Source organism: Heterodontus francisci, chromosome 1 (genome assembly GCF_036365525.1).
Source record: "Heterodontus francisci isolate sHetFra1 chromosome 1, sHetFra1.hap1, whole genome shotgun sequence".
In the NCBI taxonomy this organism is placed as follows: Eukaryota; Metazoa; Chordata; class Chondrichthyes; order Heterodontiformes; family Heterodontidae; genus Heterodontus; species Heterodontus francisci.
The window spans coordinates 44,482,698-44,508,785 of NC_090371.1; the positions used below are offsets into that span (position 1 = coordinate 44,482,698).

The 26,088-nt window shown below is 42.0% G+C and overlaps 1 protein-coding gene across 2 annotated transcripts in view; it reads right to left on the reverse strand.

Annotated features, from left to right (window-relative positions):
• The window catches only part of letm1 (leucine zipper-EF-hand containing transmembrane protein 1), a 126,460-nt gene that overhangs the window by 98,594 nt on the left and 1,778 nt on the right, over positions 1-26,088 (reverse strand). For both annotated transcript variants that reach the window (XM_068029783.1, XM_068029774.1), the window contains exons 2-3: positions 14,947-15,004; positions 6,272-6,725 (exon numbers count right to left, since the gene is read on the reverse strand). In XM_068029783.1, coding sequence (XP_067885884.1) covers positions 6,272-6,725; positions 14,947-15,004 — 512 coding nt within the window. The remainder of the gene's footprint in view (positions 1-6,271; positions 6,726-14,946; positions 15,005-26,088) is intronic.

Here is a 26,088-nt window from a genome sequence, read left to right on the forward strand (position 1 = left end):
ATGATATCAAGAAACGACTGAAGGCACTGGATACTGCAAAGGCTATGGGCCCTGACAATATTCTGGCAATAGTACTGAAGACCTGTGCTCCAGAACTTGCCATGCCCCTAGCCAAGCTGTTCCAGTACAGCTACAACACTGGCATCTACCCTGCAATGTGGAAAATTGCCCAGGTACGTCCTGTACACTAAAAACAAGACAAGTCCAATCCGGCCAATTAACGCCCCGTCTACTCTCAATCATCAGTAAAGTGATGAAAGGTATCATTGACAGTGCTATCATGGGCACTTGCTTAGCAATAACCTGCTCAGTGACGCTCAGTTTGGGTTCCGCCAGGGCCACTCAGCTCCTGACCTATTTAGAGCCTTGGTTCAAACATGGACAAAAAAATAGCTGAACTCAAGAGATGAGATGAGAGTGACTGCCCTTGACATCAAGGCAGCATTTGACTGAGAATGGTTTCAAAGAGCCCTAGCAAAACTGGAGTCATTGGGCATCAGGGGGAAAACACTCTGCTGGTTGGAATCATACCTAACGCAAAGGAAGATGGTTGTGGTTGTTGGAGGTCAATCATCTCAGCTCCAGGACATCACTGCAGGAGTTCCTCAGGGTAGAAACCTAGGCACAACCATCTTCAGCTGCTTCATCGACGACCTTCCTTCAATCATAAGGTCAGAAGTGGGGATGTTCGCTGATGATTGCACAATGTTCAGCACCATTCGCGACTCCTCTCATACTGAAGCAGTCCGTGTAGAAATGCAGCAAGACCTGGACAATAGCCAAGCTTGGGCTGATAAGTGGCAAGTAACATTTGCGCCACACAAGTGCCAAGCAATGACCATCTCTAACAAGAGAGTATCTAACCATCCAGAACAAAGCAGCCTGCTTGATTGGTGCTACATCCACAACCATTCACTCCCTCCACCACTGATGCACTGTGGCAGCAGTGTACACCATCTACAAGATGCACTGCAGCAATGCATCAAGGCTCCTTAGACAGCACCTTACAAAGCTGTGACCTCTACCACCTAGAAGGTCAAGGGTAGCAAATGCATGGGAACACCACCTCCAGCAAGGCCCCCTCCAAGACACACACCATCCTGACTTGGAACTATATCGCTGTTCCTTCACTGTCGCTGGGTTAAAATCCTGGAACTTCCTTCCTAACAGCACTGTGTACATACCCCACATGGACTGCAGTGGTTCAAGAAGGCAGCTCACCACCACCTTCTCAATGGCAATTAGGGAAGAGCAATAATGCTGGCCTAGCCAGCGACATCCACATCCCATGAATGAATTAAAAAAAATTCAAAATCTGTCAATCTCTACTTTAAACATACTCAATGACTGAGCTTCCACAGCTATCTGGGGTACAGAATTCCAAAGATTCACAACCCTCTGAGTAAAGAAATTTCTCCTCTCAGTCCGAAGTGGCTTCCCCCTTATTTTGAAATTGTGTCCCCTGGTTCTAGACTCCCCAACCAGGGGAAACATCTTAGCTGCATCTACCCTGTCTATCCCTTTAAGTGTTTTGTAGATTTCAATGAGATCACCTCTCATTCTTCGAAACTCTAGAGAATACAGACCCAGTTTCCCCAATCTCTCTTCATAGGACAGTCCCGCCATCCCAGGAACAAGTCTGATGAACCTTCGTTGCACTCCCTCTATGGCAATAATATCCTTCCTAAGGTAAGGGGACCAGAACTGCACACAGCACTCCAGGTGCAGTCTAACCCAGGTTCTGTGCAATTGAAGCAAGACTTCACTACTCCTGTACTCCTCTTGCGATAAAGGCAACACACCATTAGCCTTGCTAATTGCTTGCTGCACCTGTATGTTAGCTTTCCGTGACTTATTGACTAGGACACCCAGGTACCTTTGTACATTTACACTTTCTAATCCCTTACCATTTAAGAAATATTCTGCACATCTGTTCATCCTACCAAAATGGATAAGCTCTAATTTTTCCACATTATATGCCATCTGCCACATTCTTGCCCATTCACTAAGTCTGTCCAAATCTCCTTAAAGCCGCTTTGCATCTTCCTCACAACACACATTCCCACCTAGTTTTGTCTCATCTGCGAACTTGGAAATATTACATTTGTAATCCCCCATCGAAATCATTGACATATATTGTGAACAGCTGGACCGAAGTACTGATCCTTGCGGTACCCCACTAGTCGCAGCCTGCCAACGCAAGAATGACGCATTTATTCCTACTCTCCGTTTTTTGCCTGCTAACGGATCCTTAATCCAGGACAGAATATTACCTCCTATCCCATATGCTTTAATTTTCCTAACCAACCTCCTGTGGGGACTTTATCAAAAGCCTTCGGAAAATCCAAGTATACTATGTCCAACAAATCCCCTTCATCAATTCTATTAGTAACATCCTCAGAAAACTGCAACAGGTTCATCAAACATGATTTCCCATTCGTAAATCCATTTTGACTATGCCCAATCAGATTATCCAAATGTCCATTTATCACATCCTTTAGAATAGATTCTAACATTTTCCCTGCTACTAATTTAAGGCCAACAGGTCTGTAGTTCCCCTTTTCCCTCTCACTCCCTTCTTAAATAGTGGGGTGACATTTGCTACATTCCAATCTATGGGAACCATTTCAGAATCTATAGAATTAGGAAGATGATCACCAATGTATCCACTATCTCCATAGATACCTCTTTCAACACCCTGGGATGTAAAATATCCAGTCCTGGGGACTCATCAACCTTCAGCCCCCAATAGAACTTTCTTACTAATACTAATTTCCTTCAATTCCTCATTCTCCCTAGTCCCTTGGATCTCTAATTCTGGGAGATTTCTTGTATCTTCCGCAGTGAAGACAGACACAAAATAACCATTTAGCTTCTCTGCCATTTCTCTATTCCCCATTATAAATTCTCCTGACTCTGCCTGTAAGGGACCCACATTTGTCTTAGCCAAAAGTTCCCTTTTTACGTACCTATAGAAGCTTTTATAGTCTGTTTATGATTTTTTGCTAGTTTACATTCATATTCTATTCTCCCTTTTATCAGTTTCTTCGTCCTCCTTTGCTATATTCTAAAATCCTCCCAATCCTCAGGTTTACTACTATTTCTGGCAACTTTATAGGCCTTTTCTTTTAATCTTATACAATCCTTAACTTCCTTTGTTAGCCATGGTTGACTGCCTTTACTTTTGGGGTTTTTGTGCCTTGAAGCAATGTATAGTTGATGTAAACTATGTAATACAGGGCATTGATGAGACCACATCTTTAACACTGTGTGCAGTTTTGGTCTCCTTATTTAAGGAAGGATGTAAACGCATTGGAGGCGGTTCAGAGGAGGTTTACTAGATTGATATCTGGAATGAGCAGGTTGTCTTATGAGGAAAGGTTGGACAGACTGGGCTCGTTTTCACTTACAAGAGTGAGGGGAGACTTCATTGAAGTATATAAGATCCTGAACAGTCTTGACAAGGTGGATGTGGAAAGGATGTTTCCTTTTGTGAGGGAGTCCAGAACTAGGGAGCACGGTTTTAAAAATAGGGGCTGCCCTTTTAGGACAGAAATGAGAAGAAAAGTTTTCTCTCAGATGGTTTTGCGCCTTTAGAACTCTCTGCCTCAGAAGGTGATTGAGGCAGGGTCATTGAATAATTTTAAGGCGGAGGTAGATTGATTCCCTTGCCTTACGAGAATCTGTTATCGGGGTAGATGGGAGTGTGGAATTCCAGACACAATCAGATCAGCCATGATCTTATTGAATGGTGGACCAGGCTAGTGGGGCCAGATGGCCTACTTCTGCTCCTAATTTGTATGTTTGTACAATTCTTTGAAGACTATCCATTGTCTACGCACTGTCATATTTTATAATGTATTTTCCCAATCCGCCTCAGCCAATTTGCCTCTCATACCTTCATAATTTCCTTTGTTCAAATTGAACACGTTGGCTTCAGATTGAACTACCTCACTTTCAAACATAATGTAAAATTCTATTGTATTATGGTCACTCATCCCCAAAGGTTCTTTTACAACAAGATTATTAATTAGCCCTTTCTCATTACATAAAACTAGATCTAAAATACACTGTTCTCTAGTCGGTTCCTCAAAACACTGCTCTAAAAAACCATCCCTAACACACTCCAGAAACTCGTCCTCCATAGTATTTGTGATGAGGTTTACCCAGTCTATGTGCAGGTTGAAGTCACCCAAAATTAATTTATTACCCATGCTACATGCTACTCTAATCTCCTGAGTAATACCATATCCCACACTATCACTACAGTTTGATGGCCTATAAGCAACTCCTACCAATGTTTCCTGCCCCTTGCTGTTTAAGTTCCACCCAAACAGATGCCACATTTTTGCTCTTACGATCGGAGATCCTCCTTCACTAATGTACTGCTCCCATCCCTCATTATCAGCACAACATCGCCTCCTTTTCCTGTCCTTCCTAAATGTTGCATATCCTTGAATATTCAGTTCCCAGTCTTGGTCACCCTGTAGCCATGTTTCCGTAATGGCAATTAGATCATACCCATTTACCTCTACTTATGCCTTTAAATCATCTACCTTGTTGCGAATGCTGCATGCATTCAGGTAGGGTGCCCTTAACCTAGTCTTCTTGACATTATTCTGTATTCCAAACCTAGTTGATGCTTGCCTTTGTTTCTCCTTCCTTCTAATGTCACTTTCTACTTTTCTACCTCCTGTTACCAGCTTTACTTCCTTCCAATATGAGCTATTTGACCCATCCCCCTGACAAGCAAGTTTAAACCCTCCTCAACAGCACTAGCAAATCTCTCTGTGAGGATATTAGTTCCGGTCCTGTTAAGGTGTAGCCTGTCCATCTTGCACAGGTCCCACCTGCATCAGAACCAGTCCCAATGCCTCAGCAATCTGATGCCCTCCTGCCTACACCAATGCTCCAGCCACATGTTCGATCGATCAATCCTCCTATTCCTGTGCTCACAAGCACATGGCACTGGAGGTAATCCTGAAATTACTGCTCGAGGTTCTGCTTTTTAATTTCCTGCCTAACTCACCAAAATCTGCTTTCAGGACCTCATCCCTCTTCCTACCTATGTCATTGGTACCAATGTAGACCACGACCTCTGGAGCAATTGGATAGGTCTTGCAAAAGAGTTGGCACAGACATGAGGAGCTAACGGCCTCCTTTTGTGCTGTATGATTTCACGAGTCTCGGCCAACAACAGAACTATCCTGGGAACGGTGCCCATTCTACAATCTACCATCTTAAAGCTGATCATATGCTAGCACAGTGATTAAGCACACAAGATCAAAGAAGCTCTTAAAAACAAAAGTCCCTCTGAGAAAGTTGGGGGGGGGGGGGGGGGAGGTGGAAAAGGAGGGCAAGCAGGGGAAGAAAGTGGAAAGAGGGATAGAAAGAAGAGCTCAGTGACCAATGCCTCACAAAATAATAGGGAAGTTGTTGAGTCAGAAACTTTAGGGACTTTCAAAAGGCTTTTGGATAGGTATATGGATAAAGGAGAATGATGGGGTATAGATTAAATTGTCCTTGACAGAGGACAAAGGATCGGCACAACATTGTGGGCCGAAGGGCCTGTTCTGTGCTGTATGTTCTATGTTCTATGTAATGGTTTTGGCAAGCTACTCTGTGGTTTGAAATACAGTCTGCTAATGTAAGTGTCAACCTATCACAGACTGCACCCATACAACTAACAAAATTATGTAAGCAACAATGATCCAGACAAACACTGAATGACACCATACTGCAGATCACAGCAGTACAGCAAATTAATTGTGTTTCAGCCCTTATGATGAGCAACGACAGTAGGTAGCTGTTAGTATTGGTCATTGGGAAGGAACAAGCAGCATTTTACACAAACTTCCAAACTAGAAGCTGGGATTAGTCGAATAAGATCAGAGTGAGATGCTACTCAAAATGGAACTGGTAAAAACAGCACAAAACCTTTGTAGATTTAAACCATAAAGAGACCAAGAAATTTGATGAGAACTTTCAGAAAACTGCATTGTTCAGGGGAGGGGCAGAGGGGTAAAAAAAAAAGAGAAAAGTTATTAAAGGGTCAGCATCTTGCTCCCTCCAGGATAGGATGGAGATATTTACTTGCATGTGGTTATTGAAAAAAATGAGGAATAATCAATCCATGCTATATTTATTCCACTGAAGATTACCACAATTTATGAAATCGCTGATAAACTTGAAACATGTGCTAGAACTTGAAACTTCAATTTAGAATGTTGGCTAAAAACTGAAGTACACAAATGGTCTACTGCACACATACCTGTCTATGCTCTCTCCTTGATAGAGCATATCCATTCAGAATCCGCCAAAGCATTCTGCCTGCTATCTTTGTGTCAATCCACAACAACCTGAAGCCATGATAATAGTGTTTTACTTCATCTACAATCTTCTGACTCAGAGACGTGCGTACTTCAGGTTCTATAGGACTATACACAGGACCTCCTTCCTCCAGTCGCTTATTCTTATCCTTTAGAGACTTGAGAGATTTTTCTACCTTGGAGTCATCATATAGTTGAGGTGTAGAATGCCACCATCTTACTGAAAAACACTGGGTTCCAATAAAACTCATATTGGTAGAAGTGCATGGCAAAGGAGCACCCACGACCCCACAGTACAAGCGTTTTGGTCCTTTTGTCCAGTTATTATAGCAATCCTTTATGTGCAAAATGCTGTTGCTTGTGGACACTGTGCTGCCATTTCTGAACCAAACATTTCTGAAAAGGGAAGGACAGAGAAGAAAAAATTAGAACAATTTGTAAAGAAAACTAATAAAATTTCCTCAATTTTTTTTCCAAAAGAGTTCCTAATAATTTGCTGCATTAAACCATTTCAATTCTTACGGAAAAGTTCTGAAGTACAACTAGTGAAGCTAATGAAGTCTGACATATCTATATTCAGATTGGCATTAAAATGGAGCACACTTTATTCTGGAATGTTAACATATTTAAAGAAAATGTTTAGCTCTAACAATACAACCCAAATAATTTGACAATCCCTGAATGATGACAAATGGCATCGGAACAGCTTTGCAGATTAAATAGGAGCTCTAGCAAGAGACAGCAAAATTGGGGAGAACTCCATCAGCATACTTTACACAAATAGATTACGATTCTTCTATTAATTTGTGCCAGTCTTGACAGTAGAGGAAGAGGATAATATACAGGACGTTCCAGGGAAACTAATCAATATCTAGAATTTGCTAAGCAGAAAAAAAAATTATTAGAGAAAAATAATGACTGACAAATCCCGAGGACTTGACGTAGGGGAGGAAATTGCAAATACTTTAGCCATAATCTTCCAAAGCTCTCTCGCTTCAGGCATTGTCCTTTTAGATTGGAAAGCTGCAAATGGATCTTCATTATTTAAGAAAGGTGTGGGTGAGAAAGATGGAAACAATAGACCTATTAGTCTAACAACTGTTGTGGGCAAGTTATTGGAACCGATAATGAGGACAACTGGACAGAACTCAAAATTTCAGGCTGTCAGTAAAGGGTGGGTCATGGCTAAAACACCTAACTGAATTTTTTGAGCAAGTAACTTAAGTAGTAAACAAGGGAATGTCTATCAATGGATTTACATGGACTTCCAGAAGGCATTCAATAAGGTTCCACATGGGACTGTTAGTTGAAATTAAAGCTCATGGAATTGAAAGCAAATTATCGATCTGGTTAGGTGGCTGAAAACAGAGTGATGGCTATGAAGTGACTAGCGGAGCCCCACAAGAGTCACCGGAGCCTCAACTATTAACTATTTTTTTTTAATGACTTAAGATAACACAATAGAAAGTCATATATCTATGTTTGCAAATGACACAGATTGGTAGCATTGTATTATAAATGGGAACATAAAATTACAAAAAGACATCGATAGATTAAATGGAGTAGACAAAATTGTCGAAGTGTAAGGACATTCATTTTGGACCAAAAATTTTAGTATTTTGTTTAAAAAAATGGAAAGCAATAAATATTGGTAGCCCAATGAGATTTAGGGATCTATATGCACACATCAACAAAACAAAGAAAAAAAAAATCAAAGAAGCTCATGGAATGCTATCCCTTATATGTAGAGACCTGGAATGTAAAGGGGATAAAGTTTTGTTACAGTTATGCAAAGCCCTGGCTTGCCAACATTTGGAGTACTGTATACAGCTCTAGTCACCACCTTTAGAAAAGGATTACTGCCCTTCGAATGACTACAATGCTGATTAACCGGAATGTTACCAGGGTTCCGAGGGTTAGATTATAAGAAGAGATTACATAAAGTAGGCTGGCATTACCTGGACTATAGAATGTTAGGGATTTTGAAAGGAATCGATAGGGCAGAGAGAAACCTTTTCTACTGGTGGGGAAAGTCAAGGTCAAGGGGACAGGACCTTAAAATCAGAAGTCAAAACCATTCAGGAGTGAAATTAGCCATAAAGTGCAATTGCTATGAACACCATTACATCAGTTTAATTGCTCTTCAGATTAAATCTTGGTTTTCTTTCACATTTTAGGTATTGAGGTGCTTTCAATTGGTGGGTGGAATAGAGAGATGAAAATGTATTAAATGTATAATTTTTATTACACGAGCAAATTTTCTGTGGCACGGCTTGTGGCAAATAAAAGGATGAGCTTTAGAACATGAAGATTATACTACGCAAACAACCAAGCGTATCTCTGGTTACAAGTCTAATTCCTATTAAAAGGGAGGGAGGCAGAGAGACAGAGATTATTGTAAAACAGGAATCTTCTAGCTTGATTTAAGACATTTGGATATCTCTTGGAGATCTGAAGTAGATGCGAGGCAATAAAAGATCTCCCACAATTCTCAAATCAGTCAAAGTACTAATAGGTACAAGAAGCTTAAAAAAGACCAGGAACACAGTTTAATCTTCAATCCGCATTGATATAGCTGATCCCTGCCAGGGAGGGAATATGGGGGTGGGGGGGCTGGAAAATAGGAGTCTCAGTATCTCCAATCTAGCATTTGAAAAATTGCTCAGGATGTCTGAACCTGATATCTATCCAGTGATCAATGCTGGAAAAGGTGTGCGCCTGGACAGAGCAGAGGCTAGACTGGTCTCACAAACAATCCCTCCACTGTCAAATAGCCCACCAATGTTCCAGTGAGGTCACTGTGAGCTTGTGGAACTGCAGCCCACCAGCATTCTGTCTCTTGAAAAAAGGGGACTGGTTTCCTTATATTTAATAAACTAAATTTATACAACTGCTATACCAACATATAACGGGATAATCAACATGAAGAATATGGAATTATTGCACTTGAAGTTCTCAAGATAAATTCAACAGCTTGCCATCAAATATTGGCTTTATTCATTGATTGAGAATTTTAAAGTTCTAAAAGGAGCAAACAAAGGAATTTAGAGGCACTGTTTAGAGAACTACTTGTTCATACTCAGAAAATATTAACCATTTATCAAAAAAAATTGCAAAGAATTGTAATTCATATTTTTCTTGGTCAAATACATCTTTAGGATGAACTAATTTGGTATTTCAGTCCTAGACCAGGAACATCAACATCCAGTTACTAATTCAGAGTACTTTCTCAGTCATGATTATCAATTCATCTGTTGTGTCATTATGCCCAATAATTCTTCCAAAATAAACTCTCTAATGTTGTCACCATCTTTAAAAAGTAAAAAGTAATACAACTCAATCTATTCATGATAATTGGAAACCTTTCTCCTGTATGTAAATATAATGGAACAATTGGACAATTCAATCAAGCAATGTAAACAACACAGCAAGTGTGAACTTAGTTCTAAAAAAAAATCAAATTGTCAGATATTTCAAATTAAGCAACTGCAGTTTCAGCTGAGTACACAGCAACTTCAAGATCGTCACAAATGCTACAACCAAAGGACAGGGGCTCAAGCTTAAGGAAAAGGTCCACACAGTTTAAACTGAATATGTGGAATAGACTGTCTTAAGAGGCAAATAATGTAGAAAGACAGAGGACAAATTGGACCAATATTTGAAATGATAGACTGAGAGCCATTTGTTTTTGGTACCAGCCAAATTAATTTTCTTAGTTTGCAAGAGTTAATGTCCCAGCCCAAAGAACAATTTCTTTACCAAGTCACTAAGTGAACACCATCAAATTACAAAGAATTGGCCAATGCCCAACTTATATTTTAATTAACAGAGCAACCCATTAGAAGCTGGGCTTGAACGGAGTGCAGACTATAAGCGGAGGTTTGAGTTTGGTGAGTGGGGATTTTAAGTGTTATTATCTGTATACAAGTCTGGTGTGCAGTTAGCATTTTACTGGGATTTATCGTCCAGATAAAGTAGGGTTAAGAAAGTAAAGTAAGTTTCTTACAGTCTTAGGCATAAATTAACAGGCTCTATGGCAGAGTAGCTGATTAGTTAAGTAGCTGACCAGTCAAATCTGGTTGCTGCAGTTTCAGCTTCAAAAGGTATAAACACAGAGGTCTGGGTGTAGCCGGCAAACAGATTGCAAGATCAGTGTGGAGATTCGAATTTAGTGAGTGGAGAGTTCGGGGGGGGTGGGGGGGGGGGGGAAAAGGTACTCCGTTTTTATACTTTTTTCACCCTCCAGTATTTGGTTCTTGCTTCGGTGCAGTGGAAAGAGCTGGTTGGTGAGTAACTGGTAAGCCATTTTACTTCTAATAGTCAGTGAAGTTAACGTATGGCAGGGCAGCTCTGCAGAGTGGAATCTACAGCCTGTGGCATGTGGCAAATCATGGACACACCATGTGCCCTAGACAAATACATCTGCAGGAAGTGTCACCGGCTGCAGAAGCTGGAGCTCCAGGTTTTGGAACTTGAGCGGCGGCTAGAGTCACTGTTGAGCATCTGTGAGGCGGAGGACTACGTGGGTAGCATGTTTAGAGAGGTAGTCACACTGCAGGTTAGGAGCATGCAGGCATAAAGGGAATGGGTGACCGCCAGGCAGTCTAAGAGAACCAGGCAGGTAGTGCAGGAGTCCCCTGATATGATCTCAATCGCTAATCAGTCTTCCATTTTGGATACTGGTGAGGGTGATGGTTCCTCAGAAGAGTGCAGCAGAGCCAAGTTTGTGGCACCACAGATGGCTCAGCTGCACAGTAGGGGAGGAAGAAGTGTGGAAGAGCAGTAGTAATAGGGGACTCGTTAGTTAGGGGAACAGACAGGTGTTTCTACAGCAGTAAACGTGACTCCAGGATGATGTATTGCCTCCCTGGAGCCAGGGTCAAGGATGCCACAGTGCGGATGCAGGACATTCTCCTGGGGGCAGGTGAACAGCCAGAGATCATGGTCCACATTGGTACCAATGACATAGGTAAGAAGGGGGATGAGGTCCTGAAAGCAGATTTTAGGGAGCTAGGAATATTAAAAAGCAGGACCTCAAAAGCAGTAATCTCAGGATTACTCCCAGTCCCACGTGCAAGTTAGCATACGAATAGGAGACAAAAACAAAAAAAGCTGGAAATACTCAACAGGTCTGGCAGCATCTGTGGCGAGAGAAAGGTCACAGACCTGAAACGGTAACTCTGTTTCTCTCTCCACAGATGCTGCCAGACCTGCTGAGTATTTCCAGCTTTTTTTGTTTTTGTTTCAGATTTCCAGCATCTGCATTATTTTACTTTTATTATAGGCAGAGGAGAACTGAACAATTAAACATGTGGCTGGAGAACTGGCGTAGGAGGGAGGGCATCAGATTTCTGAGACATTGGGACTGGTTCTGGAGCAGGTGGGACCCGTACAAGATGGACATGTGCATCTTAGCAGGACTGGGACGAATATGCTCGCAGGAAGATTTGCTAGTGCTTTTGGGGGGGGTTTAAACTAAATTGTCAGGGGGACAGGAACCTGAGAGGGAGCTCAGATTGGAGGGAAGCAAAACTGGTAACGTGTCAGGGGTGTGGGAACCAGGAGCAAGTATCAGAGAGGAAGACCAAGGTCCACAGAACACTGTGGGAGATAGGAAATTATTAGGTGGGGTCAGAGTAAGGGAGAAAGTAATAAAGACTGAATCAAGGTTAATGTGCATGTATGTGAATGCACCGAATGTGGTTAAGACGACTGGTGAGGTACCGGCGCAGATTGCCATGTGGAAATATGATGTTGTGGCTATAACAGGAACCTGGCTCAAAGGGCAGGACTGGGTGTTAAATATTCCTAGATACAAGGTGTTCAGGAAAGGGAAAAAAAGGGGAGGGCTGGTGGTATTGATTAAGGAGAGCACTGCAGTGCTGGAGAAAAAGGATCTCGAGGACAGAATCAATTTGGCTAGAGCTAAGGAACAAAAAAAAAAAGGTGCAGTTGCAGTGCTGTGTTGTCTATAGGCCACCACCTAGTGGGAAGGACGTGGAGGAACAAATTTGCAAGGAAATTATAGAGAGGTGCAAAAATTATAGGTTAGTTATAATGGTGGGGCTTTAATTATCCAAACATGGACTGGGATAATAGTGTAAAGGGCAGCGAGGGGCAAGAGTTCCTAGAATGTGCTCAGGAAAATTTTCTACAACATTATGTTGCTAGTCCAACAAGAAAGGCGGCACTACTAGACTTGGTTCTTGGGAATGAGGTGGGCCAAGTAGATCAGGTATCAGTAGGAGAGCATTTAGGGGATAGTGATCATTGGATCATAAAGGTTTATGCTTATGCATTGTATCATAAGGACAAAGAGCAATCCAGGGTAAGAATAATTAACTTTTGGAAGGTCAACTTTAATGGGTAAAAATGGAGCCAGGAGTCAAAAGCTGGCAGGAAAACCAATAGATGAACAATGGGCTACCTTCAAAGAACAGATAGTTCAGGCAGAGTCAAGGTATGTTCCCTCGAAGGGGAAAAGTAGGGCAAACAAATCCAGAGCTCCCTGGATGACAAAAGAGGTAGAGATTAAGATAAAGATGAAAACGTGTGCTTATGACAGATACCAGGTCGAAAATACTATTGAGAACCAGACTGAATGTACAAGGTCGAGAGGGAAAAAATAATAGAAGCAAAGAGAGCATGAAAAGAGACTGGTAACTAGCATTAAAAGAAATCCCCAAGTTTTCTGTAGACACATAAAAAGTAAAATGGTGGTAAAAGGAGGAGTGGGGCTGATTAGGGACCAGTAAGGGGTTTTACTCATGAAGGCAGAGGGCATAGCTGAGGTATTGAATGAATACTTTGCATCTGTCTTTACCAAGGATGAAGATGCAACCCAGGCAATGCTGAAAGAGGAGTTAAGTCAGATACTAGAGGGATTTAAAATTGATAAAGAGGAAGTATTAGATCGGTTATCTATAATTAAAGTGGATAGAGCACCAGGACCAGATGAGATGCATCCAAGGATACGGAGGGAAGTGAGGGTGAAAATCGCAAAGGCACTGACCATAATATTTCAGTGTTCCTTAGACTCAGGTGTGGTGCCAGAGGAATGGAGAATTGCAAACATTACACATTTGTTCAAAAAAGGGTGTAAAGATAAGCCCAGCAACTACAGGCCAGTCAGTTTAACTTCGGTGGTGGGAAAACCTCTGGAAAAAATAATTCATGACAAAATCAATAGTCACATGGAATGAGAGTTAATTAAGGAAATCCAGCATGGATTTCTTAAGGGAAAGTCATGTTTACCTAACTTGCTGGAGTTTTTTTGAGGAGGTAACAGAGAGGGTTGATGAGGGCAATGCTGTTGATGTGGTGTACATGGACTTTCAAAAGGCATTTGACACAGTGCCACACAACAGACGTGTGAGCAAACTTGTAGCTCATGGAACAAAAGGGACAGTAGCAACATGGATATGAAATTGGCTGAGTGACAGGAAACAAAGAGTAGTGGTTAATTGATGTTTTTCAAGCTGCAGGAAGATTTGTAATGGAGTTCCCGAGGGGTCAGCGTTGGGACCCTTGCTTTTCCTGATATATATTAATGACCTAGATCTTGGTGTACAGGGCACAATTTCAAACTTTGCAAATATACGAAACTTGGAAGCATTGTGAACTGTGAGGAGGATAGTGTAGAACTTCAAAAGGACAGAGACAAGTTGGTGGAATGAGCAGACAGGTGGCAGATGAAGTTCAATGCAGAGAAAAGTGAAGTGATTGATTTTGGTAGGAAGAACAAGGACAGACAATATAAAATAAAGGATACAATTCTGAAGGGGGTGCAGGAGCAGAGGGACCTAGGTGCATACGTGCACAAGTTATTTAAGATGGCAGAACAGGCTGAGTGAGCAGTTAATAAAGCATACAGTATCCTGGGCTTTATTAATAGGGGCATAGAGTACAACTGCAAGTAAGTTATGTTGAACTTGCATAAGACACTAGCTCGGCCTCAGATGGAGTATTGTGTCCAGTTCTGGGCATCTCACTTTAGGAAAGATGTGAGTACATTGGAGAGAGTACAGAAAAGATTAACGAGAATGGTTCCAGGGATGAGGAATTTCAGTTATGAAGATAGATTTGAGAAGTTAGGACTGTTTTGCTTGGAGAAGGCAAGGCTGAGAGGTGATTTGATAGAGGTATTCAAAATCATGAGGGGTCGGGACAGAGTAGATGGAGAGAAACTGTTCGTACTTGTGAAAGGATAGAGAGTGAGAGGGCACAGATTTAAAGTATTTGGTAACAGAAGCAAAAGTGACATGAGGAAAAACTTTTTCATGCAGCGAGTGGTTAAGGTCTGGAATGCTCTGTCTGAGAACGTGGTGGAGGCAGGTTCAATTGAAGCATTCAAAAGGGAATTAGACAGTTATATGAAAAGGATGAATGTGCAGGGTTATGAGAAGGCAGAGGAATGGAACTGAGGGAATTGCTCTTTCAGAAAGCCAATGCAAACACAATGGGCTGAATGGCCTTCTTCAGCACTGTAGCCATCTGAGAGTGTTAGGGAAACCAATGAAGGTTAGTTTGTAAAATTGACACTGAACATTAGTGAATTCATTTTGCTGGTTTCCATTCTAGAAAAGCATTATAGTCTGGACGCAAATAGTTTCCTTACCTGTGGCTTGTCAACCTTAGTGCAGTACACTTAAGACAGGTAATTTCACCAAAAGCACCTAAAACAGGAAATAGCAAATGAATTATAAATATGGCACAAATGTTTTTCTTGGCTCAACTCAGCTAGACAATGTGTGTATGGCCTGCAAAAAAAATGTTCTTTCAAACAAACAGGAAAGGAATTCATTAAATGATCAAGAAAGATTACAAATACTTAGACATCTTATTTCCTCCCCAACCACAGGAAGAGACTCTTAACTTATGGTGTTGGGGGCAAGACATTAGTTAGCCAATCCTCTATCTATGCTAACAGGAGAGAGAGTCAGCATAAAGGGGGCATTTCCAGGTTGGCAAACTGTAACTAGTGGAATGCCATTGGGATCAGTGCTGGGGCCTCAATTATTTATGATCCATATTAATGTCTTGGATAAAGAGATTGTAGCCAAATTTACAGATAATACAAAGATATGTAGGAAATCAAGTTGTAAGGAGGATACAAAGGCTGGGATTTTATGCTGCCGACAGGGATCTTGCCGTCCGGAAAAAGCAACAGACAACCCCGTGTCACCTTTTCGGTGGAAGGTCTGCCGAATCTAGTGCCAATTAGGAACTTAAGTGGACAACAGTGGGCCTTCCACGGGATCAAGGACTGCAGCAACGGATGCCTCGCCCCCAGAGACAGGCAGCAGTTCCACACAGAGAAGTGCCAATGCGGGGGCAGTGGCAGCTGCCGGTGGAGCACTTACCTGGGGCCCAGGAGCGTCGCTGGACCTAGGGCATAGGAAAGTCAGGGTGGGAGGGGTCTTTCAGGCTTGGGGTCGTTAGCAAGGGCCTCTCAGCAGGTCCCTCATTTAGGCACTGTGCCTTTTAAAAAAGGAACCATGCTACCACAAAAGCATGGCCAACTGTGGCAGCTGCGGGATGAGGCCTTAATTAACCAGTTAAGGGCCTCAATTGGCAGTGTGGTCACAGGCCTTCCCACCCTGGACTTAATTTTGGCAGAGGCGGGAAGGTGGTGGGCTCCATGTCACCATCTCACCCGATTTATGCTCTACCCGCCTCCAAACCCACTGCCGGGGAAGAGCATAAAATTTCCCCACAACGTCTGCAAAGCGAATTAGATAAGTGAGTGGGCAAAAATTTGGTAGAGGAGAGTATAATGTGGCAAAATGTAATGTTGTCCACTTTGGCAGGAAGAATAGTAGAGTATTATTTACATTGAGAGGGACTGCAGAATACTGCAGTACACAGGGGGGGTCTCCTTGCTTAGGGAGGGATACACGCATTGGAAGCAGTTCAGGGAATGCTCACTAGACTGATGAAGGGGTTGTCTTATGAAGAAAAGTTAACCAGGTTGGACCTATACTCATTGGAGTTTAGAAGAATGCGAGGTGATCTTTTTGAAACATTAAAGATTCTGAGGGGACTTCACAGGGTGGATTCGGAGAGGATGTTTTCCCTCATGGGGGAATCTAGAACTAGGGGGCACAGTTTCAAAATAAGGGGTCTCCCTTTTAAGATGGAGATCAGGAAGAATTTCTTCTCTGAGGGTTGTTAATCTTTAGAATTCTCTTCACCAGACAGCAGTGGCGGCTTGAATATATTCAAGGCTGAGTTAGACAGATTTTTGATCTACAAGGGAGTCAAGGGTTATTGGGAGAGGGGGGGGGGGGGGGGAGAAAGAGGAGAGAGAAAAAAGGGACAGTTAAGACACAATCAGATCAGCCATGATCTTATTTAATGGCAGAGCAGACTTGAGGGGCCAAATGGCCTACTCCTCCTATTTCTTTTCATATTTTTACTGCTTTTAAGACAACAGTGTCAACACCCTAATGAAGTACTGTAAACAATTAAATGTGTGTGAAATAGATGTTGCAAAATGTTAATGAAATGAAGACAAATTATAAATTAAACATACCATTCTCATGTTTAAAGGTGGAATTACTAAAGATACAATTGTGCCAATGTCAGGTGGTGACATTCTGACTTTCCCTTAAATTGTTTGTATGTGACAAAAAGTATTGCCATATGTAGATGAGATAAATTTCTAGAACTGCCGATGTCTCAATACACCATTTCCCAATTAACCTCTTCATTTTTTGAATTGCTTCACAGTGATGACACAATAACTATTCAACTGCATGTAGTGTTTTGGCCAACAGGAATGACACCAAGTTACTACCAAAAATATACAATAAAAGAGTTAGGATCAAGATCAAACAATTGCTGCAACTTCACTTGTTTTTAATGACTATATTCTGATAAGATTGCAAACACACTCAAGTACATATTATTTCCGATGCAACATAAAGAAACTTCAACTCTCGGCAAAACTAAGTGCATTATCTTTCACTAAGAATTGCTTTTCTGGTTCGCTGCCCATATCAAATACACAGTCTTGCAGTCATATGTAAAATGTGAATCAATATTGTATACCTCAATTCCTATAATGGCATCACTGACAAAATATAAACTGAAATAGCAATGTTCCAATACAGAACAATACAAAAATTTGACCAGGTTATGGAGCATGTGTTGGATGGACTAACCCACCACTCGAGACCTTGTGGTGGACTGAAAGCAAATGTCTATTTGAGCCACTTTTTTGATGTGTAAGAAACGTCAGCTCTCTTCCACTATGTGAAAGGACCATCCCTTAGCTCGTGGATTATTTTCCACACATTCCCCATCTTTGGTTACCCAGTGCACAGAAGGTTACACAGTGCAAATTAGACGACCTATTGGTGTGTCTGATCCTGGGCCTGGTGAAAAACACTATTTACAGGTACAGGACATGAAGGATCGCTTTTCATTGCTTGAAACAGTTCCAAGCACTAGTGTACACCCAGGTGACCTTGGAGCATGAGCAAGCGGTACCCATCAGTTCACTTGAAGATCTTTTATTACCAACAGACTTTGAGTAATCAAAAATGAGAGCCAAATCATCATATTGATACTCTGTGTTCATTCTTAATTTGAAGTTTGACTGGGCCACTTTTTTATACTAATAGTGCCCTTCTTATGGTGGTGGGTTGTGGGAAGAAAAAGAACTTGCAATTCTATTTGTCCTTGTGGCATTCCACTCACGCAATGTCATTCTAGTGCCCCAAACTGAATAAGGGAAAACTAACATTTTAACTTTGGTTTTATCCAAACCCCTCAATGAGTGATTACAAAAGTAACAAATATCTCCACGAAAACATTAAAATATGAAAACAATGATATGGGTTGACATTTTCTCATGAGCTCTGCAACATTTCTGGTTTCTCTTTCTATTCTGTAATTAAAAATAATTCTATTAGAGTTTCAGACAGCTTTTGTTTTTCCTACAGCCAGAATGCTTAAATTTGTCCAAAAAATATATTCTGGTAATAAATCAAGCAGATACGAATATATTAACAGCTAGCATATACAGATTGATAAATTTAGTAACCTTACCATAACTTGATCTGGATGGTCAATAATCCAACATTAAGCATAAACTAAAAAATAACGTTTCGTCTGATGCTTCATTGTCCACAGTGGAAATATCACTGTGATCTCACAAAAGCTTCCTTACGAGTCATTACATCATAAAAGCAACAATCCTGACATTTTTAAAACACAACTTGTCTTGATTGTTTCTAATTGGTTTTAGTACTTTTCACTTTTAAAATATTATTCCGTATGGATATTTAAGTCATCACGTAAAAGGCCAGAAGCTTAGTCATTATGGTACTGGACTAACAACCTTGAGACTGAGAACTTAAATTCATGGCTAGGGATAAAATTGAATTCAATAAATGTGTGGTAATGTATGGCCTGACACTCGGGGGGAAAAAAAACAACCATTAAAGCTACTGGATTGTTGTAAAAACCCACCTGATTTCATTAATGTCTTTCAGGGAAGGGAACCAGTCTGATCCCACATATTGCGGTTGGCTCAAAACCCTCAGGGCAACTGAGGATGCTGCCTTGCTAGCTGCAAACATCCAAGAGTATAAAATAAAAAGGGTGGACGAGAATGGTGGAAATTGGAAGCGAAGTTGATGACGTTTGGGGCAAGAGCAGGAGACTGCACCGATACAATCAGTGTACCGGAAGAGGAGGCCTGAGTAGGATTGGAACAAGGAATGTTCGACATACTCAGAAAAAGACAGGCATAACTAGGACCCATGCAGGTATCCATAGCAACACCTTTGATTTGAAAGAAGTGAGTGGAGTTGAAGGAGAAGTTGCTCTATGTGAGAACAAGGTCAGCCAGGTGGAGGAGAGTGGTGGTGGATGGGGAACTGGTTGGGCCTCTGTTCAAGGAAGAAGCAGAGAGCCCTCAGACCGTTCTAGTGGGGATAAAGGTGTAGAGAGATTGGACATCCATGGTGAAGAGGAGACAGTTAGGACCAGGAAACTGGAAATTGTCAAAATGACATAGGGCGTCAGAAGAGTCATGGATGTAGGTGGGAAGAGAGACTGGACCAGGGGAGAAAAGACAGAGTTAAGATAGGAAGAAATAAGTTCAGTGGGGCAGAAACATGCTGAAATGATGGGTTTACCAGGACAGTCATGTTTGTGGAGTTCAAGAAGGAGGTAGAAGTGGGCTGTCCAGGGTTGCAGGACTATGAAGTTGAAAGCTGTAGAGGGAAGATCTGCAGAGGAGATGAGGTCAGTGATAGTCCTATGGACAGTAGTTTGATGTTCAGTGGTGGGGTCATGGTCCAGGGGGAGGTAGGAAGAAGTGTCTGACAGTTGGCGCTCAGCCTCTGCAAGGTCGAGGTCGGTACGCCAGACAACAACAGCACCACCCTTGTCAGCAGGTTCGATCATAATGTCGGGGTTAGACCTGAAAGAACAGAGTGCAGCAGTTCGGAGGGAGACAAGTTAGAGTGAGTGAGGGGAGCGGAAAAATTAAGATGGCCGATGTCTCGCCGACAGTTCTCAATGAAAATATCAATAGCGGGTAAGAAGCCAGAGGGAGGGGTCCAGGTGGAGGGATAATGCTGGTGGCGGGAGAATGGGTTTGCTGGTCCGGGGAAGGACTCCTGGTCAAAGAAGTGAGCCCAGAGGCGACGGATGAAAAGCTCAATGTCGTGTCAAGCGCGAAATTCAATTTGGTAGGGGCGTAAGGGGATAAAACTGAGTCCTTTGATGAGTACATATTATTCCACGTCAGAGAGAGGAAGGTCAGAGGGCATAGTGAATGCACAGCAAGGGGTCAAGTCAGAAGGGATGCGGTCAGAGGGAAGTGAGGGGGAAGAATTCACTGCCTATGAAGGTGGTGGAAGCAGAGATGATCAATGACTTCAAAAGAAAATTGGATGGGCACGAGGGAAAATAAACTTGCAGGGCTCCGAGCATTGAGCGGGGAAAATGAGACTGACAGGGTTGCTATACAGAGCCAGCATGGGCCTGATGGTCCAATAGCCTCCTTCTGTGCAATAATGACTCAGGTCATCTAGATTATGCTTTTTGTTTATGTCTGACTCTCTGTAAAGATCACTTTCTCAGTTCCTTACATTTGCTCTGATCACACCAACTTCCACACTCGAGCTGCTGAAACATTCTTTTGGTCAGCTAAGGCTCTTCTGCTACAATCAGACAGGAACCTCGAACACCGCCACCCAATTTCCCAGGTCTCTGGCTTCACCACCACCGAACATGACCCATTTGTACTCATCTTTAACCTCACCAACCTTCACATTTGACAGATCTGTCCTTTCCATCAAACATATTACAACCAAACATGCTACCCCTTCCCCTCTTTCCAGAAGGACAGTCCACTACAGGTTATTGGTACTTGCTCTCCCACATGTGTATTTCTAGTAGACTTTCCCCAGCACCTAGCCATGCAATATCAGCTGCAAGATATTTCTATTTATTTCCTCAAGTTATTTTTCAGAACTATAAACTTTCATTTCTTTTTATTTGTTCTTTGGTATGGGCAATGCATGATAGATCAGCCACTTTTTTCCTGTCCATCTTGTGACATGTTAATCTATGGGAAAAAAAATTACACCATTACCAAAAATAGCATCACAGCACCTCCAGTAGCAGGGTGGTGTAATTACATCCAGACATGTTTACATAGGTAATATCCAATACAAATATGAATAAAGGAATTTATACTGTCACTGGGTCAAGATCCTGGAACTCCCTTGCTAACACCACTGTTGGTGTACCTACACCTCAGCAGCAGTTCAAGAAGGCAGCGCACCACCACCTTCTGAAGAGCAATTAGGGAAGGGCAATAAATGCTGGTCTAGCCAGTGACACCCACATCCCTCGAACCAATTACAAAGACAGAAAGCGTATACAGAAGAAGAATTTTTATGTATTACAGATACAATATAAGCACAAATAAAAATGTTGTGGATTGCTTATTGGTGAAAGCAATGGCAACATTCCACAAGTTGTGCCATAATTTCTTGTCACCATCTGCAAATATGACGTATTATAGAAGCAGGTGTTTCTAGGATTAAACAAGAATGACGGAGTAGTGAAGACCATTAGTTTGATGCACAAGATTCTTGCTCACTTTAGGCCCCAAATGAATAGGAATATAACCAAAGCAGTGTAGAATTTGGAAAACATTTGGAGCTGTATAAAACACTAATAAGGCCACAGCTGGAGTACTGTGTACAGTTCTGGGCACCACACTATAGGAAGGATGTGATTGCACTGGAGAGGGTGCAGAGGAGATTCACCAGGACGTTGCCTAGGCTGGAGCATTTCAGCTATGAAGAGAGACTGGATAGGCTAGGGTTGCTTTCCTTCGAGCAGAGAAGGCTGAGCAGGCAGCTGACTGAGGTATACAAAATTATGAGGGGCATAGATAAGGTAGATGGGAAGAAATTTTTTCCCTTAGTAGAGGTGTCAATAACTAGGGGGCATAGATTTAAGGTAAGGGGCAGGAGGTTTAGAGGGGATTTGAGGAAAATAATTTTCACCCAGAGGGTGGTTGGAATCTGGAACAAACTGCCTGAAGTGGTGGTAGAGGCAGGAACCTTCACAACATTTAAAATGTATTTAGATGAGCACTTGAAATGCCATAGCTTACAAAGCTACAGGCCAAGTGCTGGAAAATGGGATTAGAATAGATAGGTGCTTGATGGCTGGAACAGACACGATGGGCCTGTTTCTGTGCTGTAAAACTATGACTCTATAACAACATGTTCACTGATGATTCCAGTGTGTTCTGTTCCTTTCACAACTCCTCAGATAATGGAAATAAGTTTGACAAGAGCCAAGTATGCCAGCTTGCAACTCACAGAATTAGAAGTGCTTATTTCCGAAGTCAAACAGCACTCGGTCCACAAACCCAGCTTGATGGTCGCTTACAGGTCTACCATTCCACCATGCATTTATTTCTAATTATATATATGACATTAGCATTGTTAAAAAAGTAAACAATCTCAAATAAACAGCTTTAATTTAGTACAGAAAAAAATACAGAATAAAACTTTCTTGAACTAGGTTGGCAAATTTAAGTTGATTTGAAAGACATTTCCACCGGTCTTTGCAAGGAGCTACAGGACTGCCACATATTTGCATTGTGTTTTTCTACTTAATGAAGCTCAGAACTTTTTATCTTAATTCACTCATGGGATGTGGCTATCACTGGCAAAATTATCCTTGGCCCCCTATTTATCATCTACATGCGGCCCCTCACTGACATCATCCAAAAACAGCATTAGTTTTCACATGTACGCTGATGACACCCAGCCTTCGACCTCTCCTGACTCGCCCTTCACGGTCACTAAATTATCAGACTGCTTGTCTGACATCCAGTATGAGATGAGCAGAAATTGCCTTCAAATTGAGCATCAGGAAGACCAAGGCCTTTGATCCCTGCTACAAACTCCACTCCCTTGCCACCAACTCCATCCTTCTCTCTTGCAACTGTCTGTGACTGAACCAGACTGCTCGCAACCGGAGTGTCATAATTTGACCATGAGATGAGCTTCTAACCATACCATCACCTAGACCGCCTAGTTCTACCTTCGCAACATCACCCGACTCTGCCACTGTCTCAGCTCATCTGCTGCTGAAACCCTCACCTTGACGATTCCAACAAACTCCATGCCAGCTTTTGACAGTCATCTAAAACTGTGCTGCCCACGTCCTTACTCGCACCAAGCCCTGTTCACCCATTATCCTTATTCGCTGACCTATATTGCTCCACCAGGAGTCAAGGCCTCAATTTTAACATTTTCATCAGCGCTTTCAAATGCCTCCATGGCTTCGACTCTCCCTATCTCTCATCTCTTACAATCTCACAACTTTCGGAAATATCTGCGCTCATATAATTTTGTTCTCGAGCTTCTCCGATTTTAATTGCTCCACCATTGGTGGCTATGCCTTCAGCTGATTTGGCTCTCAACTCCAATTCCCTCCCTAAACTACTCAAGTCTTTCGATCTATCTTTCCTCCTTTTATACACTCTTAAAACTGACCCCTTTAACCAAGCCGTTCCTATTCTTACAGGGCGTGATAGGACGGATGTGGCTTGGATGTTTTCTCTGGCTGGTGAGTCTAGAACCAGGGGTCACAGTCTCAGAATAAGGGGTAAGCAATTTAAGACTGAGATGAGGAGCAATTTACTCAGAGGGTGGTGAATCTTTGGAATTCTCTACCCCAGAGAGCTGTGGAAGCTCAATCATTGAGCACACTTAAGACAGAAATGATAGATTTCTGAATATTAATGACATCAAGGGATATGGGGATAGTGGAAAAAAATGGCAGAGGTAGATGATCAGCCATGATCTGATTGAATGCCAGAGCAGGCTCGATGGGCTGAATGGCCTATTCCTGCTCCCATGTTCCTCAGCTTTTGGCCATCTGCCCTACAAACACCTGATGTGGCTCGGTGTCAGATTTTGCTTTATAACATTCTTGTAAAGGTGTGAGAAATGAAAGTTTTGTAGAAACATGTTTCTACAAAAATTACTGATTTGTTTTGTTATTTTGTTATTGTAATTAGATTGGGCAGCTAGTTTTTTTGGCTGGCATGGACATGATGGGCTGAATGGCCTTCTTCTGTGCTGTAATTTTTCTATGATTCTATTACAAATTAATTCAGTTATTTAAAATTTTAAAGTCAATTCTTAGCCACCGTGGTGGGATTTGAATTAATGTCTCTGGATCATTAATCCAGTCTGGATTACCTACTGCATTATACTCCTATTGCTGCAGCAACAATGCTATATTGATCACAGTGACCCCAGCAAATCAAAATCCTTCAATGTAATCTTGCAAATCCTAAGGTTCATATGGTCAATTCTTTCATCTCGTCAGTTTCTTCATAGCATGGGCTGCTTTTGTTCGTATGATTCAAGTGGGTTCATATCTCATTGCTCTCAGTTCTGAGCACGAAGGATGTTGAAGCTCCAATTTCACAGCTGTAATGTTTGTCCATGTTATGTAACTAAGTTACTGGAATCTCATTTTGTAAGGTCATAACAACTGCAATCAACATACGTGATAGTTCGTACCACAGTATTTCTATTCTTGGGTGGCAGATAGTTGGATAAGGAAGTACCAATCTTGGTTCCAGTTCCAAAGCTTTTACTTATCTTAAAATTCTAAGTGCACGCCTTGTGGCGGTGGTACTCATGCGACACAATCGCAAGATTTGTACAATGTAGCTTTTTCTCAATCTTTCAGCCTCTTGAAAATTATCCATTTCCAATATTTATTTTATACATACGTAAATAATTTAATTGCAGGAATTTTATTTTGGGAAGCAGTGAGAAATGGGTGATTACGAATAGTACAAAATACCACAAGCAGAGCAGTTGAATCTTTACAGTCATTGCAATATTCAAAGTTTATTTCACAACTGCATGCAAGAGATTTGATCATTGGAATCATTAATCCAAATAATCTTGAATGCTTATCCTGAAATAATTAAAGTAATTGTTTCATGTATTTGCATTAATTACACAGAGTAATGCCCCAGAAACACTCAGTAAAAATAGCCTTGTAAATTAATAGTCCTTTATATGTAATGCCCCAGCATTTAGCAGTAAGTACAAGTATTTTTAACATTGTATATTACTTGTAGTTTAAATTATCACAATTTATGATAATTTAGCCAGGTTGCTTTAAAAATGACAGATCCTTTCAATTAAGGTGAGGTGAGAGTGACTGCCCTTGACATCAAGGCAGCATTTGACCGAGTATGGCATCAAGGAGCCCTATCAAAAATGAGGTCAATGGGAATCAGGGGGAAAACCCTCCGCTGGCTGGAGTCATACCTAGCGCAAAGGAAGATGGTTGTGGTTGTTGGAGGTCAGTCATCTGAGCTCCAGGACATCACTGCAGGAGTTCCTCAGGGTAGTGTCCTAGGCCCAACCATCTTCAACTGCTTCATCGACCACCTTCCTTCAATCATAAGGTCAGAAGTGGGGATGTTCGCTGATGATTGCACAATGTTCAGCACTATTCGTGACTCCTCAGATATTGATGCAGTCCGTGTAGAAATGCAGCAAGACCTGGACAATATCCAGGCTTGGGCTGATAAGTGACAAGTAACATTCGTGCCACACAAGTGCTGGGCAATGACCATCTCCAACAAGAGAGAGTCAAACCATCTCCCCTTGACATTCAACGGCATTACCATCTCTGAATCCCCCACTATCAACATCCTAGGGGCTACTGTTGACCAGAAACTTAACTGGAGTAGCCATATAAATACCATGGCTACAAGAGCAGGTTCTGACCTGGGCTTGGAATCCTGAGGCGAGTAACTCACCTCCTGACTCCCCAAAGTCTGTCCACCATCTACAAGGCACATGTCAGGAGTGTGATGGAATACTCTCCACTTGCCTGGATGCGTGCAGCTCCAACAACACTCAAGAAGCTCAACACCATCCAGGACAAAGCAGCCCACTTGATTGGCACCCCATCTACAAACATTTACTCCCTCCACCACCGATGCACATTGTGTACCATCTACAAGATGCACTGCAGCAATGCACCAAGGCTCCTTAGACAGCACCTCCCAAACCCACGACCTCTACCAACCAGAAGGACAAGGGCAGCAAATGCATGGGAACACCACCACCTGCAAGTTCCCCTCCAAATCACACACCATCCTGACTTAGAACTATACCGCCGTTCCTTCACTGTCGCTGGGCCAAAATCCTGGAACTCCCTTCCTAACAAC